The sequence below is a fragment of the Typha latifolia genome, chromosome 8, assembly GCF_019914945.1.
Source record: "Typha latifolia isolate L0001 chromosome 8, TyphaL0001v2, whole genome shotgun sequence".
Taxonomy (NCBI): Eukaryota; Viridiplantae; Streptophyta; class Magnoliopsida; order Poales; family Typhaceae; genus Typha; species Typha latifolia.
This window is the reverse complement of record NC_133093.1, coordinates 842,142-857,048: the sequence shown is the minus strand read 5'-3', so window position 1 is coordinate 857,048 and position 14,907 is coordinate 842,142. Positions and strand designations below refer to the sequence as shown.

At 38.7% G+C, this 14,907-nt stretch overlaps 2 protein-coding genes across 10 annotated transcripts; both read right to left on the bottom strand.

Annotated features, from left to right (window-relative positions):
• Window positions 1–175: 175 nt before the first annotated feature.
• Window positions 176–2,676, bottom strand: LOC140794304 (uncharacterized). 2 transcript variants are annotated; one of them, XM_073146288.1, is made up of 4 exons: window positions 2,447–2,676; window positions 1,840–2,096; window positions 1,106–1,557; window positions 176–652 (listed from the first exon to the last, which is right to left on the bottom strand). In XM_073146288.1, exons 1-4 carry the CDS (start codon window positions 2,554–2,556, stop codon window positions 392–394), a joined length of 1,080 nt encoding a protein of 359 aa, XP_073002389.1. In that variant the 5' UTR covers window positions 2,557–2,676; the 3' UTR covers window positions 176–391. The 2 variants fall into 2 exon arrangements, with proteins under 2 accessions (XP_073002389.1, XP_073002390.1); XM_073146289.1 differs by having other exon boundaries at window positions 1,840–2,091; window positions 2,447–2,631.
• Window positions 2,677–4,525: 1,849 nt separating this feature from the next.
• Window positions 4,526–12,838, bottom strand: LOC140793645 (nuclear intron maturase 3, mitochondrial). 8 transcript variants are annotated; one of them, XM_073145257.1, is made up of 3 exons: window positions 8,158–12,838; window positions 5,129–7,983; window positions 4,526–5,044 (listed from the first exon to the last, which is right to left on the bottom strand). In XM_073145257.1, the coding sequence occupies exon 1, from the start codon at window positions 12,822–12,824 to the stop codon at window positions 10,455–10,457; it is 2,370 nt and encodes a 789-aa protein (XP_073001358.1). In that variant the 5' UTR covers window positions 12,825–12,838; the 3' UTR covers window positions 4,526–5,044; window positions 5,129–7,983; window positions 8,158–10,454. The 8 variants fall into 8 exon arrangements, with proteins under 8 accessions (XP_073001358.1, XP_073001363.1, XP_073001357.1 ...); XM_073145262.1 differs by having other exon boundaries at window positions 7,885–7,983; XM_073145256.1 differs by having other exon boundaries at window positions 5,129–7,971.
• Window positions 12,839–14,907: the final 2,069 nt, after the last annotated feature.

The window sequence follows — 14,907 nt, the reverse complement described above, 5'->3', positions numbered from 1 at the left end:
AATTGTTTTATGATGTTAATGAGCATGACAACTGGTTAAAGAAAGTTACATGCAAATCATTATCAGCATGGATGGCAAATATTATTATTTTTCCATCTCAATTTTCTATGAATGCCACAAAAGCCAATATAATAGTGGATTAATTGTACCCATATGAGTAACAAAAAGACCAGGATGATATTAAGCACCAACTAAAACTTTATTCCAACCAATTCAGGCCATGTACAAAACTTAATACAAGCTATAAACTGTCCATATAACCACTCCATAATCATACACAAAAGATGACAAAACTGAGACACTACAACACTCCATGGAAGAATCTATAATATCACCTCAATCATATGCATACATATTATATATGTATAATCTCCAATAATTTTTAATGGAATTAGGATGTTATACCCATTGCTTTCCTAGTTTTTCCCACAAATAAGTCCTTGGATTTGATCCATCCAGGCAAGCGGCCACCGATTGTCGTGAATGGAAGCTGCATGATTCCAGATTTCCTTCCTAAGGAGACCATTGCTATTGTTGAAGTAGGAGGTTTGTAGATGGCCAGTTTGCTTTCTTCTTCTCCATTCATCAAAAGCTTCAAGTTCTTAGTTACCATCATTGCATGATTTATAGCTAGATATCCTTGTTTAATTTCCTGCTCATAAAACACGAGTCAGAACTAGGTTTCGAATACATGATAAATCTTATTTGATTAGGTCATGAAGAGTCTTTCTAGTTTATTCCAGTTGTTTTATGATTAAAACATTACAATCAATTTGATTTGCTAGAGAAAAGAGGACCTAGACCAATTCCCTGAACAAGTTTGCTCAGAGACTTGAAAGATTATTCTGGAAGTAATATGGGGCTGATTAATATATCCTATGGTACTCAATATCAATCTAGTACATAGACAGATATCAATCTAAATCTAGAGAAACCTTTTCTTGGATCTATCTGAATTTCTAGCCAGATATTATCTACTACATATGAAAAGCAACTGGTAAACCAATAGATTGAAATGATCTTAGTGTGGTTAAAGAATGTCGATTTTAATTGCAAAATAAACTACAAGATTGAGAGGAAATTTGTAGAAAACTTTGACACTTACACGAACATCAGTGATGTCTCCGATGGCGAAAATATTCGATCGACCTTTGACTCTTAGATTCTGATCAACCATCAATCTACCATAATCATCCAAGCTTTCACTTAAGATACTTTCCTTCAGCCACTGCGAGCCCACTGGTCTACCGACACAAACAAAGTAGCAATCTGCTGTGATGGATTTTCCAGCTGATGTTTTGAACTCTCTGGTACCTTCTGATACATAATCGACATCAACTGTTTGTTCTAAGAGTACTTCCACTCTCTTTGATTTCAACCATTTCTGAGCCTTTGCAGAAGCTTTCGGCCCGATAAATTCTAGCAATCTTGATCCTTTATGAACAAGAGTCACCTTCTTCTCAGGGTAGTCAGTAGCAATCTCTCCAGCAAGTTCAACTCCCGTGGGACCACCTCCAATGATTAGGATAGAGCTGGATGATTTAATCTTCTTGTTGTCTGAAATTTGACATGATAATCTTAAGTTCATCAACAATTTGAAAAGAAGAATGTATTGCAATTAAACACCAAACTACAACATATAAATTGCTAGTCCATATTAGACAACTATATTTGCAGAAATAAACAAGGTAGGTATATACTAACACGCGCAACTGACATCACGAAAATTGTTCAATTATATGCTACTATGTATCACACCAATGAGAGAAAACGAGTAAAATTTAGAAATCAAATCAAACTAAAATGCATGAACAAAGAACAGATGATAACAAAACATGCCTTCTTGGAACTGATTGATCCTGTCGTTCTTGCTCAGTGGAACGGAGTCGGCATGGCCGGTGGCGATGACCAGATAATCGTATGGGACCGTGCGGCCCTCGTCTATCAAGACCTCTCTCTCAGTTACATTGATTGCAGGGGAAGTGATGACAGTCCCATTGACAAGGTATTGTGAGTGCTTGATCAGCGTTCTCTCTGCAAATGATGGCTCCACCATTGATCTCAGATCTGCCCAACTGATCTCATAATACTCTTTCCTAGCAAAAATTAAAAATTAGGTCAGGAAAAAATAATTCTGCAATATATCTTGCCCTAAAATGTCAAAATGATCTCTTTTTCTTTTGTTTCTTTACTCTAATTTGATCCTAAATGCAACAAATATATGGATGTAACTCTATTTTAGATCAATCTACACAAAACCAACATGCCAAAAACTAATCAACAGTTCTCACAAAACTCTCATAGCAGACCCATGAAGCAAAACAGCATAAAAATGTCTCCTGTTTGCAATCAACAAGAACAAGAATCTAATCCTCTAAAAACAAAAACAAAAACAAAAAAAAAAGACACAATTTTGAACAACATTATGAGAAGTTGAGACTCTCACGGATCGATCAGAACAACATCCGCAGCAAACTGCAAGTTCTTGGCGAGGAGCCCGCCGGCCATCCCGCCGCCGACCACCACCACCTTCCTCTTCTGCTCTCCTCCTTCCATGGTGGCAATTGGCAAAGCTCTTGATTAAATGCTTAAAATATTCTACAATATGGAAATGGTTGTAATCCAAGTACTAAGAGTCTTTTCTAATTATGTACTCTTATATACAAGAAGCCAAACGAATTAGAAAGAATGTGCCTTTTGGATTCTTCCTACGAATTTGGACCGTCGGATTTTATCTAATCTTGGGAAAAAAAACATTTAGAGGTTGATTTGGTCCCTCCTGAGGTGGCGGTTGACAAAATAAATTTCCCAGCCAACCTGTTGACTTTTGGGATAAACTCTACAAGATATTTAATCGACGAACATAAATCTTGGATCTATCTTTGGATTCTTTCTTTGTGAACTGATTGAATCCTACGTTGCTGAAGAGGTTGCTTTCATAGACTCGAAACTATCAGTCATTATATATATATATATATATATATATATATATATATATATAATTATCCATTGTTCATGACGAAGAGGTCATTAATTAAGGTGGGTTTTTTTAATTGTAATTGTCCTCAAGACACCTCTTCTAGATTAATTTCTTGATATAATGTCAAGAAATATGATCATGGTAGCTACTACTACTATAAATAATATAATAATCTTCCTTTTTAAAAAAAAAATCTATGCAAAGTGGGCCAACTAAATATTTGTAACTACTTTTATTAATGATACCTAAAACTTTGTTTAGTGTAGTATTTTTTTTTTTTTTGACAAAAAAAATAACCTCCGAAGAGAGGATCCGAAAGGGAGAAAGAAAGTGAAGGGTAAGTCGTTACAGCACTATAAGACAATTACTGCAGAGAACTCGTCAAAGCTTATTTTAGATCAATAAGGGCTTCCAAATCTCCGAGAGGGAGATCCAAATGTAGAAATAGTAAGGGCTTCCCTTCGAAAGACTGTCCGTAATAAAATACTATACAATTATCAACTAATTTTGATTCTAAAGTATGATTACTGTAGAGACTATCATTTGAAGAAGATATCAACTTCTCTGTCTTATTTATTTTGGATAAATAATGTTAGGTGGGGGAAATAATTCAATAATATAGAATGGTTGCAAGGATGAAGAAGACACCTCATCCTTGCATCATTATTTTGCTCTTCCAAGTCATACTATATTCACTTAGGATTTGTTTTACTGAAAAATCTAAATCAATTTCATAGATTATGGGTTCTATAAATTATTTTTTTTCAGTGATAGTGAAAATTTAGTTACCTTAAATTAACTCAATATGGGACTCTGGTCCGTTTCTTAGCCCGGCTATTTAAACTATATAGCATAAAAGACTATGATTAGCATATAGATTTGTGATCTCATTAATAAAATATTATATTTTGACCTGGTCAAACCTTAGTTTAGAACAGCTAATAACTAATCCAATTTCTACCATTCCAAGTAAACCACCTAATCTCTCTCCCCCCCCCTGTTATCCCTCACATCTTTCTTATCTCCTCTGTTCATGAAAAGTCTAAGAACAACTAGATTATTCCATTAACAAGGTACATTTCTTTAAAAATTCCTTTTGCAGAGTTTGAATTGGAATATATCTCACCATGAGCATGTAACTCTGTCAAAGTGCTCCAGATTCTTATTTTTCCTCTCAATTTGAGGCAAATTTTCATATACTTTTCTTCTTTTCCTCAATTTGAGTCAAATTTTGATACTTACTTTTCTAATGTTTATACTTCAAGGACATGAGATTGTGTCATCAGTGATGCAATTGTTTTTTTTCCAAGAAGTTTTGTGCATACCTCTGTCCCTGTTAGCATGGTATCATGTTTAATCAGACATCTGTCATGGATGATCACATAATTTCAAAACCTTTGGTCTCACCCAGATAGATTGTTACAGAATATTAATACATGAAATCTTTGGTCTGAGACCCAAGAATTAGAGTATTTTGCATTCACAAATCCATCATTTGGGTCTATTTTGGATGCAGAAAAATCATTTTGACATATAAAAGCAGACTTAGAACCATCAAAAACTTGTGATGAATAACCTAAAGCATCTGCCAGGAAAATAAGTGCATAATATTTGTCACACTAAAAAGTATTTTTTAACACATAGAAGGTCTCAAGAGGATCTAGTATATGCTGAAGGCTGAAGCTGAGTTCATTATCTTTTCTTCTTCCTTGTCATATGTTTCATTCATCTCCTAGCTCTTCTCAGTAACCATCTCTCTCACATGCTATTTACCTGCAGTAAAGTTACTGCCCATGGCTGCAAAAGCTAAGGAAGAGAACATCTTTAAAGAGAAGAGCATGTCAGCTCCTTCTACTCCAAGAAGGATCCATGTCATGCCAGCGAGGCATTCAAGCATCGACTTGCGTGGTCAAGACACTTCAATGTTACCGGAAAAGCCAAAGCCAAACTACCTCCGGCCTACAATAAGTTCATACCGCAACGCCAACTGCAGCGGCCGCAAGAAGAATGAGCAAACCTCAGAGAAACACAATCCTCCCAGAACACCAATAAGATCAACCATCCCTGTTAATATAGAGAAAGCATCAAAGATTCTCGCAAGGACAAGAAGTCTGCCAAAAGCTATGACAAAGAGAATTGAAACTCTACCTGACACTGCAGCTATGGCTGCAAATAAGCATGACCAGACTTCAAGCAAGCAATGTAAGGGCTCTCCGGTGGAGGATAAGAGGTCCAAGGTAAAGGAGTGTGAGGCAAAAGTGGTGGTAAAGAAGGTAGAGAAAGAGAGTTCAGCACAGAAAATGCATGAGATGCAAGGAAAGGAGACATCGCCGGCTTATAATGATGTCATAGAGAAGACAATGAGCAAGCATGCAGTGAAGAGCAACAAAGTTAAAGCTCTGGTAGGTGCCTTTGAGAAGAATGCCAAAATTAAAGATCTGGTAGGTGCCTTTGAGACAGTAATATCACCACGGGAGTCAGGTCAACAGCATGAGGTGGCAACAGCTGAAGGCAAGGGAAAGGTTAATGAAGTGGAGAGGAAGGTTGAGAGTGTAAGTAGACAAGAGATAAATGATCATGAAATGAGTCAAATAAACAAGCAGGAGGAAGGGGAGAAGTCAAAGGATTGCCAACCTGGTCAACAGGAGGAAGAGGGGAAGGAGGGAACAGGAAGGAAAAGTGAAGTGGTGGAGAAAGAAGGAAGCAAGGTGATAACAGATTAACAGAGTTGGATCACTAAATGATAATTTGTTCTCTATATCAACGTAAACCATTCATTTGCTTGTATTTCATCACATAGGTGACATTACATTAGCAATGGCTTTGCACTAATTATGTATGATTTGAACATCCATTGGGAAAAAAGAGAGAGAAGTATAGTGTTGATAGTAAGGGGCATCAGCCCAGCTCATGGGCTCGCAAGCTGCTCGAGCTCGTTTGAATGATGCCTTAATATATATCAGAGACAATATATCATTGTCTGTCACATGGTCTGAAGTTCATCTGAAACCGACATTTTGTCGGAGCATTTCACATTTCACTCCTATCCAGTCTGAACATGTCCATCAAAACTAGCTAATAACAATTTATTTTAATATACTTTGAATTCAAAGCTGAATTTGACTTGAATATCAACTTGTTGCTTAAATGCTATGAGATTTTATGATGCATTGAAAAATAAGATTAACAAACTACTAACAAGGCTTAAACTGATGCAATGAAACCATAATAAAAATGACCGAAATGTTTTAACTTTTTAACCAAGCAGGAACTAAAAGTGAAACCAAAACTATAAACTATGACTTGTCATAGATGGTTAGAGACTTGCTCAGCTCAAATTGGCCCAATATATATCTGAGATAATATATTGATCTGTCTTATTTAGAAGAGCTGCATAGTGTTTGAAAGTTGAAATACTACCTTTGGCATTTTAGTAGGCCCTTATAGTAAGCCTCTTCTCTACACATTTAAATATTGCGTTGCTATAATACTTTTGACAAATATCTGCTAATATTTTATAATATATATATTATAAAATGCTATGGTGAATTCAATCAGATTATCTTGCCCGATATTATTCAGGCTACATACATACATAGTTTTACTTCTATTAATTTCAAATTTTCATTACTCAAGGTTAGGACAAGTGTGCGAGATAAAAGCATCCTAGTAGACTTAATGAAACAATTCTTAAAAGTTTCAACTCTTGAACTCTTCTCTCATAAACTTGACAACACCTTCTCAAAAATCCTATGACAAAAACCAAAAAATTTCCACTATATGCTTCCATTCTTGTAAAACCAATTCCATGCTATTACTCAGGAACATATCCACTTATGTAGTTTCCTTTCTATGAGTTCTTTTTGTTTTATCACAGCCTATCTTGTTCATCACCAATGTTTTTGATCTGATTCAACTCATAATCTGAGACTTACAAGTTATGCATGAGTTATACCAATAGCTCTCATCAGCACTTCTAATCCATGTCGGAAAAATCCATACATCCCGAACAAAACTAAATCATTCACCATAATGTAATAAAAAGGAATCGAGGGATTCAAAACAGTAGAAAATCATTGTTTCCAGGGGAACAATAAACTTAAAAAAATGTGGCTTCTTCAATTTGAAAGGGGCTAAAGGGAAACATACACCCCTCCAATCTTGTAGCAGCCTCAAACTGTATGATCTCCATCTAGGCACTATGCAAAAGGTAGCCGCACCCGTTGTCTGAAGTAATGCCAACCAAATCTCTATCCTCCTTGTAAAAATCTCAACTTTATCATATTAAAAAGCCTAATTTGACTAAATTTGCATTTTTTTAAAGTAGAATCAGAGTGTTGCCAGGTATTGTGGCATTGGAATAACTGAAGATTAGATATCCAAGCAATCTTCCACTGGCTTTTGGTTTGGGCTCTATGCGGCAGACAGGATTTATTGCCATTGAATAGGCTCCTGCTGTTGACTCTTTTTTAGAGCCCAAAAATAAATAAATAAATAAAGCCACGAAAGAAATCAAAATATTTCGTATCGACAAAGACCCACATCACCATGGAAATTAAAATGAAAGTAAGAAAAATCAATTTTTTCTGCAACTAGAAATGTGTGAAATCACAACAAAGATTTGGACATAAATGATCTTAATACCTACCAAGGTAAATAATATTGTACTTTAATGTTCCCAACTGAATAAGAATATGTTAGCAAAATGGAAAATCACAGATAAACTAGATTCTTAAGGATCTTCAAACTCACCTAATTTCAGTTCACAATTACTTGCACTAGACGTCACAACCAAGAAGAGAAGGTATCATGAAATTTGAGTTTATAAGTTTTGAATAAAGCATCTCTTAACCTAAAAGCCTTAACAACACAGAAGATGCAGTAGAGAACAAAGTATTGCTCACCTGCGGAGGTTCAAAATTTCAAACTTGCTTAGAATTATCTGGCCTTCTGGTGCTTAATTAATTGTTTCCACAATGAGATATTATCAACTGCAAAAGAAACTGAAACATGTCTTCAAATGAATATTTTGGATTTTAAAAATAACTGTATCTAGCTGTCATTCGATTTCAGCATATCCTAAAGGCTGAAGAATCCAGATACTGATTTAATATGAAATGTAACCAATACTAATTTTTTTAAAGACCACATGGAGTCAAAAACTAGAATCTACTTACATGTAGAACACTGACAACCATATGACCCATTTCAATTAAAAGATCTGAACTATGAGCAAATAGTTTTCAACAGAACATACATGATTCCGAACTCAAAAGTTAACTTGGTACTCCCATCCCAATGTGATATAGCTGTATAGAACTTCCAACGACATTGGAACAACATTAAATATAGCTGTATAGAACTTCCAACTTGGTTAAACATACTTCAGAAAGAGAGCACTCAGAAGTCTTGCGATATCAAAGCAGAACTGCAGGACCAGGATAGAAATTTATCCTGAGTGAAAATCTAGATCTTCTGCACCTTTGGGATAAAGAACAATCAATCAACTTCCAGTTGATATGAGAGAATCAGTACTTGGTGAAGCGCCTTCCACATCCACAAATGAAGTACAATCAATGTCTTGAAGAGTAATACTGCCGCGGCTCAAATCACACAGCATGCATCATGCACAATGGAACATTTCTTGTTCAGACTCTCATGAATTGCAACCATTTCCAGGCACCACTTGTTCTCATTCAAGGGATCCACAGACGATTCCGAAGTAAACTTACTCAATATAGCATAGTATCTATTGATTCTGTTGTACCACAGCAATAGGCCAAGCATGAATTTGAAGATCCATTGTCTCCTTAGTCTGACTAAAATCATTGACAGCACACCATCTGTTGTCACCCCCATCATCCTCTTCCACTCCATTATAATGTGTTACCCTCAGATCCTTAGAATAATGACTAACGGCTCGTCTCTTTGGTACACCCATGCTTCTCTCCCATTGTCAAGAAACAAGAGAACCTTACGTGGTAACTGGCAACCGTCTTAGCCATTTTAAAGTTTCTACAACAGCAGTTGGTATTGTTTCCTTTCTACGAACCCTTTTTGTTTTATCACAGCGTATCTTGTGCATCACCCATGTCTTTGATCCGATTCAACTCATAATCTTGGACTTGCAAGTTCTGCATGAGTTATACCAATAGCAGCACTTCTAATCCATGTCGGAAAAAAACAATACAACATCGTGAACACCGTAATAAAAAGGAATTTAAGAGATTTGAAACACCACAACAAAATTATTTCAAGGGGAAGAAAATTTTAAATGTGGTTTCTTCAATTTGAAGGGGGCTAAGAGAAAAGGTGCACCCCTCCAATCGTGTAGAAGCCTCACAGTATATGATCTCCATCTAGGCACCATGCAAAAGGTAGCCTGCCATGACAAAGAAGCAAAGCACCCGTTGTCTGAGGTAATGCCAACCAAATCTCTATCCCCCTTGTAAAAATCTCAACTTTATCAGACCAAAAAAAAAAAACCAAATTTGACCAAAATTAGCCGTAAAATTTTGCTTTTTTTTTTTAGTGGAATCGAAGTGTTGCCAGGCATTGTGGCTTTGGAATAACGGAAGATGAGATATCCAAGCAATCTTCCACTGGCTTTTAGTTTGGGCTCTATGCGGCAGACAGGATGTATTGCCATTGAAAAGGCTCCTGCTGTTGACTCTTTTATTTAGAGCCCAAAATTTTAATAAAATCATAAGAGAGATCAAGATATTTCGTAACAAAAGAAAGACCCACATCGCCATGGAAAATAATGAGAGCAAGATGAAACCACAAAAAAATAGGAAAAAAAAAGGAAAAACTAAAAATAAGAGGCGGCGTAGAACTCCGGAGGAACACCTGCGGTTTTCACAAGATGAGCAAATCTTAGGGTTCTCTGGTTTTTATAGATGCGGAAGAGCTTCTAACCTAATGAGAGAAGGGCACGTGTCGGATTCTCATTGCACTCACGTGGTGCTTCGGTTTTCGGATCCCGCTATTGGACTCCGCTGAGCTCGATGGAGACCGCCTCCGATATGAACAGCCTCTCGACTAGGGTTGGGAGTGGCGTCGCCCGAACAGCTCCTGGCGGATGACGACGCGAAACCACCGCGTGGGGTTTTCGACGGCGGACTTGGGCGAAACGGGACTCGGAGATGAGGACGAGGCCCATCCGAAAGGACTTGCTTCCATGGCGACTTTGAGGTCGAGGTTTGCGAGCGCCAAGGCGGCGCCTTCAAGCCCTGATGAGGGTGCAAGGACCAAATGGGAGGTGGGTTCGAGAGAACCAAGGCGGAGAGAGAGGGAGAAGGAAGAGGAGGTTGGAGGGCGACGAGGATTACACTTTGTCTGGAAAATACTCAAATCAGAGTATTTAAATGGATTTGGAATTCTCTTAGGAGGAAATATAGATTTCAACAGAACATACATGCAACTCCCAGTATAGAAATTTCTGAATCTCCTGCGCCTTTGGGACAGAGGGCAATCAATCAGCTTCCAGAAATGAAGTACAATCGATGTCTCGAAGAGTAATCCTGCCCAGAAACAAATCACTCGCATGGGTCGTGCATAATGGAAGACATTTCTTGTTCAGACTCTCATGAATCGCTCCCATTCCAGGCACCCACTTCTTCTCATTCAAGGGATCCACATTCAGACGGTTCTGAAGTAAACGCACTCGATAAAGCGTAGTATCCGTTCTACTGCAGAAATGAGCCAAGCATGAACTTGAAGATCCACTGACCGCCAGTCTGACTAAAATCATCGACAGGACACCGTCCACAGGCATTGGGTCGGAAAGATTCTCGTCGCCCATCATCTTTATCTCCCTCTCGGTCGGAAAAAACACCTCTTCCCCTCCACCATGATCAGTTATTACCTTGAGATCCTTTGAGTAATGGCTAATGGCTTGTCTCTTGGTGCACTCGTGTTTCGCCGCCAATGTCAAGAAACAAGAGAACCTCAAGTGGTAGTTGACGACAGTCTTGACCGTTTTGAAGTTTCTACAACAGCAGAAGAAATCCAACCATCTCCTCCCCACGCCGGCATACCATCTGATGATATCAGCATCATCCAAGCAGATGAGTAGCTTGATCGGCCGCGGCCGTCCCATGTTATTCGTGAACCCGGCCAATTTTATAGCTTTCCTTACAAGCTCTATAGGTGCGTTGACCCTCATCCGCAGCTCCGCCAAGTCCTCCACTGTTCTCTTAGCATACCTCTTCTCCTCCTCCTCTTCTTCTTCTTCTTCAGCTTGTCGCGTCTCGTCCTCGAAGACTTTGCTGGCTCTCACAGGCATCAAGTACTTGTCAACCTTCTCCTGAAACTGATCATAGGATTCCACCAATTCCAGTGGCAATTGATCCCGCACTCTCTTCAAAGACAAGAAATCGCCGGCGGTCAGCATCCGGTGCCAGCCCCAGCGATGCTCTCTAGACTCGAAATACTCAACCGCCACCTCCGCAGCCCAACTCCTGAACACCTCTCTAACCTCGTTCTCGATTCGGAAATCGAACTCGAACAGATGGCCACGCTTGATCTTCTTGAACAAATGGTTCAGAATCTTCAATCCCAGCTTCTTCCTTCTAGTCTCACGCGCATTCTTCAGCTCCTGGGCCTTCGCTGCCTTCCTCTTCAAGTACTTCTTCCTTGCCCGGATGGCCTTCTCCGACATGGGGGGGTGCAGAACCGAAGGCAGCACCGCCTGGAGCTCCATTCCCATGAATTCCATCTTTTCAGACACTGCACTATGGATTGAGGACCTCAATTTATCAACTTTCAGCTCCAAATCATCCTCCAAGTGCTTCAAGATCCGATCTTTTATGTTCATGGTGAATAATTTCGACCCAGAAGTGATAACCAATATCTCATCTAAGTACCTGACAGCATAAACCCTAATGGGTCGATGAAAAACCCTGGGATCCTCCCCTGTTTCCAGACCCCCAACCCTAGGGTTCTCCTTATGCACCTCCTCCCGTATCTTTTGGATCTCCTTATCAACTGAATCGAAGTAGATATTGATAAAAATCGAGCTGAGCTCGCTCTCTTGGGGAAACCCTCTTCCCAATTCGACCCCACCGAGCTCGATCGAGACCGCCTCCGATATGAACAGCCTCTCGATTAGGGTTAGGAGTGCAGGGTCCTCGATCTTCTCTCCAATGGCGGTACACAGACGACGCACGTGACGTCGCCCGAAGGGCTCCCGGCGGAGGACGACGCGAAACCACCACGTGGGGTTTTCGACGGCGGACTTGAGGTACCGGACGGCGGTGTGGCGGCGGCCGCCGTAGGAGAAGGTGGCGAACCGGGACTCAAAGACGAGAGCGAGGACCATCCGAACGGCTTCCATCGCAACTTTGAGGTCGAGGTTCGGGAGCGCCAAGGCGGCGCCTTTAAGCCTTGATGAGGGTATATGGATTAAATGGGAGGTGGGTTCGAGAGAACCAAGGCGGAGAGAGAGGGAGAGAGAAGAGAGGGAGAAGGGGAGGGGAGAAGGAAGAGGAGGACATGAGGAAGAGATGGAAGGGTGAGAGCGAGAGAGGAGGTTGGAGGCGGCGAGGAGTAAGGTGGAGGGGAGAGAGACGACGGAGGAGAGAAGGGAGTGGAACTTGGGCGAGCGGTAATGACGGCGGACGAGGAGTTCGAGGTCGGAGTGGGAGATCGGGGAAGAAGGGAGAGAAGAGTAGCTTCTGAGAACAATATTGATAGGAGGAAGGAGTGGTTTGAGACGTAGATGCATCGAAGGAGAAGGAGGAGGAGGAGGAGGAGGAGGAAGAGGACGGTGGCAGCGGTGGCGGCGGCGAAGGCGAGAAAAAATATTGGAATTTTTATTTGGAAAAAAAAATAATAAGAACATATGCCTCGAGATTCGGGTTATAAGTGTGGTGATATTGGGCCAGACGTAGAAGCCCAAGATAAATAACGGCCCATAATAATGTAATGGGCCGGACTGAGTTGTATTTAGGAATTGGTTCGGATCAGAATCCCCTTGAGACTCATTTGTAATCCATCAATAATTACTTCTAAAGAAATTAATATCTAAAAATTACCTAATTGGAAAGATGGTATATAAAATTGAGACTAAATTCTAAAGGATAAAAAATTTATAAAAGATATCAGAGTAATTTACACTTTTTATTTTGCAAATATGGTTGGTGGTAGATAAGAAATCTACTTAAATATTAATCGTAATTTGGTTATGTATGGCAAAATCAGTCCTCAAACAACTAATAAGGAATAGTAGAGAGGGTGGACTTTTTTCTTTTATCATTCAAGAATTCGAATACTAGATATGGATTAGATAAATGGTCAACTTTCTCTAAAGACAGAGGCATTAAGATTCTACCAAACTATCTATTTTAGATTTCAAACTGTATGCTATTGCTTCAAAAGTAATGCCTTTAAGACCTACTATTAAGTTGTCATGCTGCTCCTCTCAACTAGCTAGGCTTCTTCTCCAAGTCAATCACGTTGCTGAGCCATCAACCAAGCTAAGCTATTGAGTTAAGTCACCAAACCACTAAATAATTTTCTCAACAGTGACTATTTGAGGTTGGAGTCAGTCTCATAACCTCTTTGGTCATAAAGAAATGTATCTATCAACTTTTCTAGAGTTGGTTAGTGTGGAGAGAGTGAACTTGACGAGAGAAATCCTGCTCGCCAGAGACAAATTTCTCAGCAGTAAATCCTAGAAATTCTTCGAACAAGTGGTCTAGGTTTGCATTTGGAAAAGAAGAAAATTGAGACAAGGAGAAGTGGTCTAGGTTTGCATCTGGACTCAATGAAAAGTTGCCTTTCTTTCCTGCAAGGAATACAATGTACAAATCACACATAGATTCTTCCCCTTGTGGATCAAATTCCCATTCCCCACTTTATGCTTTCTGATCCCCCTATCTCAAAGGAAACTCCACATCATAAGAAGAATGTGGCTCTTCTTATTCCACTTTCAACAAGAATATCTTTGTTGTGTGATAAAATGCAATGCCAATGTTGTTTTGGTGGGATAGAGTGGGCAATGCTAGCTTTAATATGCTCTCTTCTTCTTTGCTTCTTTGGTCTTTCTATCTCTAGAATAGCAACTCATTGTAGATAGGGAAATAATGGGTGGTCAAAAGCCCTAGAACTAGAAGAAGTGGATGCATAAGTATCTCAATAAAAAGATTATAGAATCTAATCTAGCTAATTTAGTAATTAATTAAAAGAAGCTTGACATGATATGATTAGGTAGCTGGTTAATTAACACTGATCTAACCTTGTTTCCTTGATGGTACCATGTCACATCCCTCCAAGTCATGACAAACATTAAAAAAATATTTATTAGTGATAAAATATTTAGTCACTGGTGGAGTCTTTCCATTGTAGCACACTGGTGGAGTCTTTCCATCCACTCTCGTATCAGTTGATTTTAACATGGTATTAATATTTTTATAAAAATATTTAGAGATAATAGATTAATCATATACTTATTATGCATATTGGACAGTAAAAATTTGTATTATTTAATATACAATTCATTTATTTATGTGCTTAAATTATCTTTGTTTATCCTTAAAAAGTGTAATTATGGATAGGTTGGATTCGATGAGTTATATATGTGATTTTGATGAACTATTATGAACATAACCAATAATTTAGTAGTCTTTTATATTGATTTATTTAGTAAATTGTATTATTATTTAAGCATACGAGCAGTGCACTCTAATTAAAAGAGTTTGTATTATTGTCTAAATTTTTTGAGGATATCGGATGATGGTGAGCATGTTTAGAGTAGTGACATAATTTGTTCAGAAAGAGAAACACGAGTTAAGTTTTTTAGATGTTCTTGAAATAATTTATATTTATTGTTCTACCCAGTATTAGTGATAGTATTAAGGGATATTATTTTCTACGACAAAGTTAAGGTGGAAGAGGGCCTAATTGAGTAATTAGGTCCTACTAAT

Coding starts and splice junctions, on each gene's coding strand:
- LOC140793645 (XM_073145257.1), bottom strand. CDS start 12,824: ATGTTCTTATTATTTTTTTTTCCAAATAAAAATTCCAATATTTTTTCT.
- LOC140794304 (XM_073146288.1), bottom strand. CDS start 2,556: ATGGAAGGAGGAGAGCAGAAGAGGAAGGTGGTGGTGGTCGGCGGCGGG. Junction 2,097..2,446: donor GATGTTGTTCTGATCGATCC/GTGAGAGTCTCA, acceptor AATTTTTGCTAG/GAAAGAGTATTATGAGATCA. Junction 653..1,105: donor GAGACATCACTGATGTTCGT/GTAAGTGTCAAA, acceptor TTTTATGAGCAG/GAAATTAAACAAGGATATCT.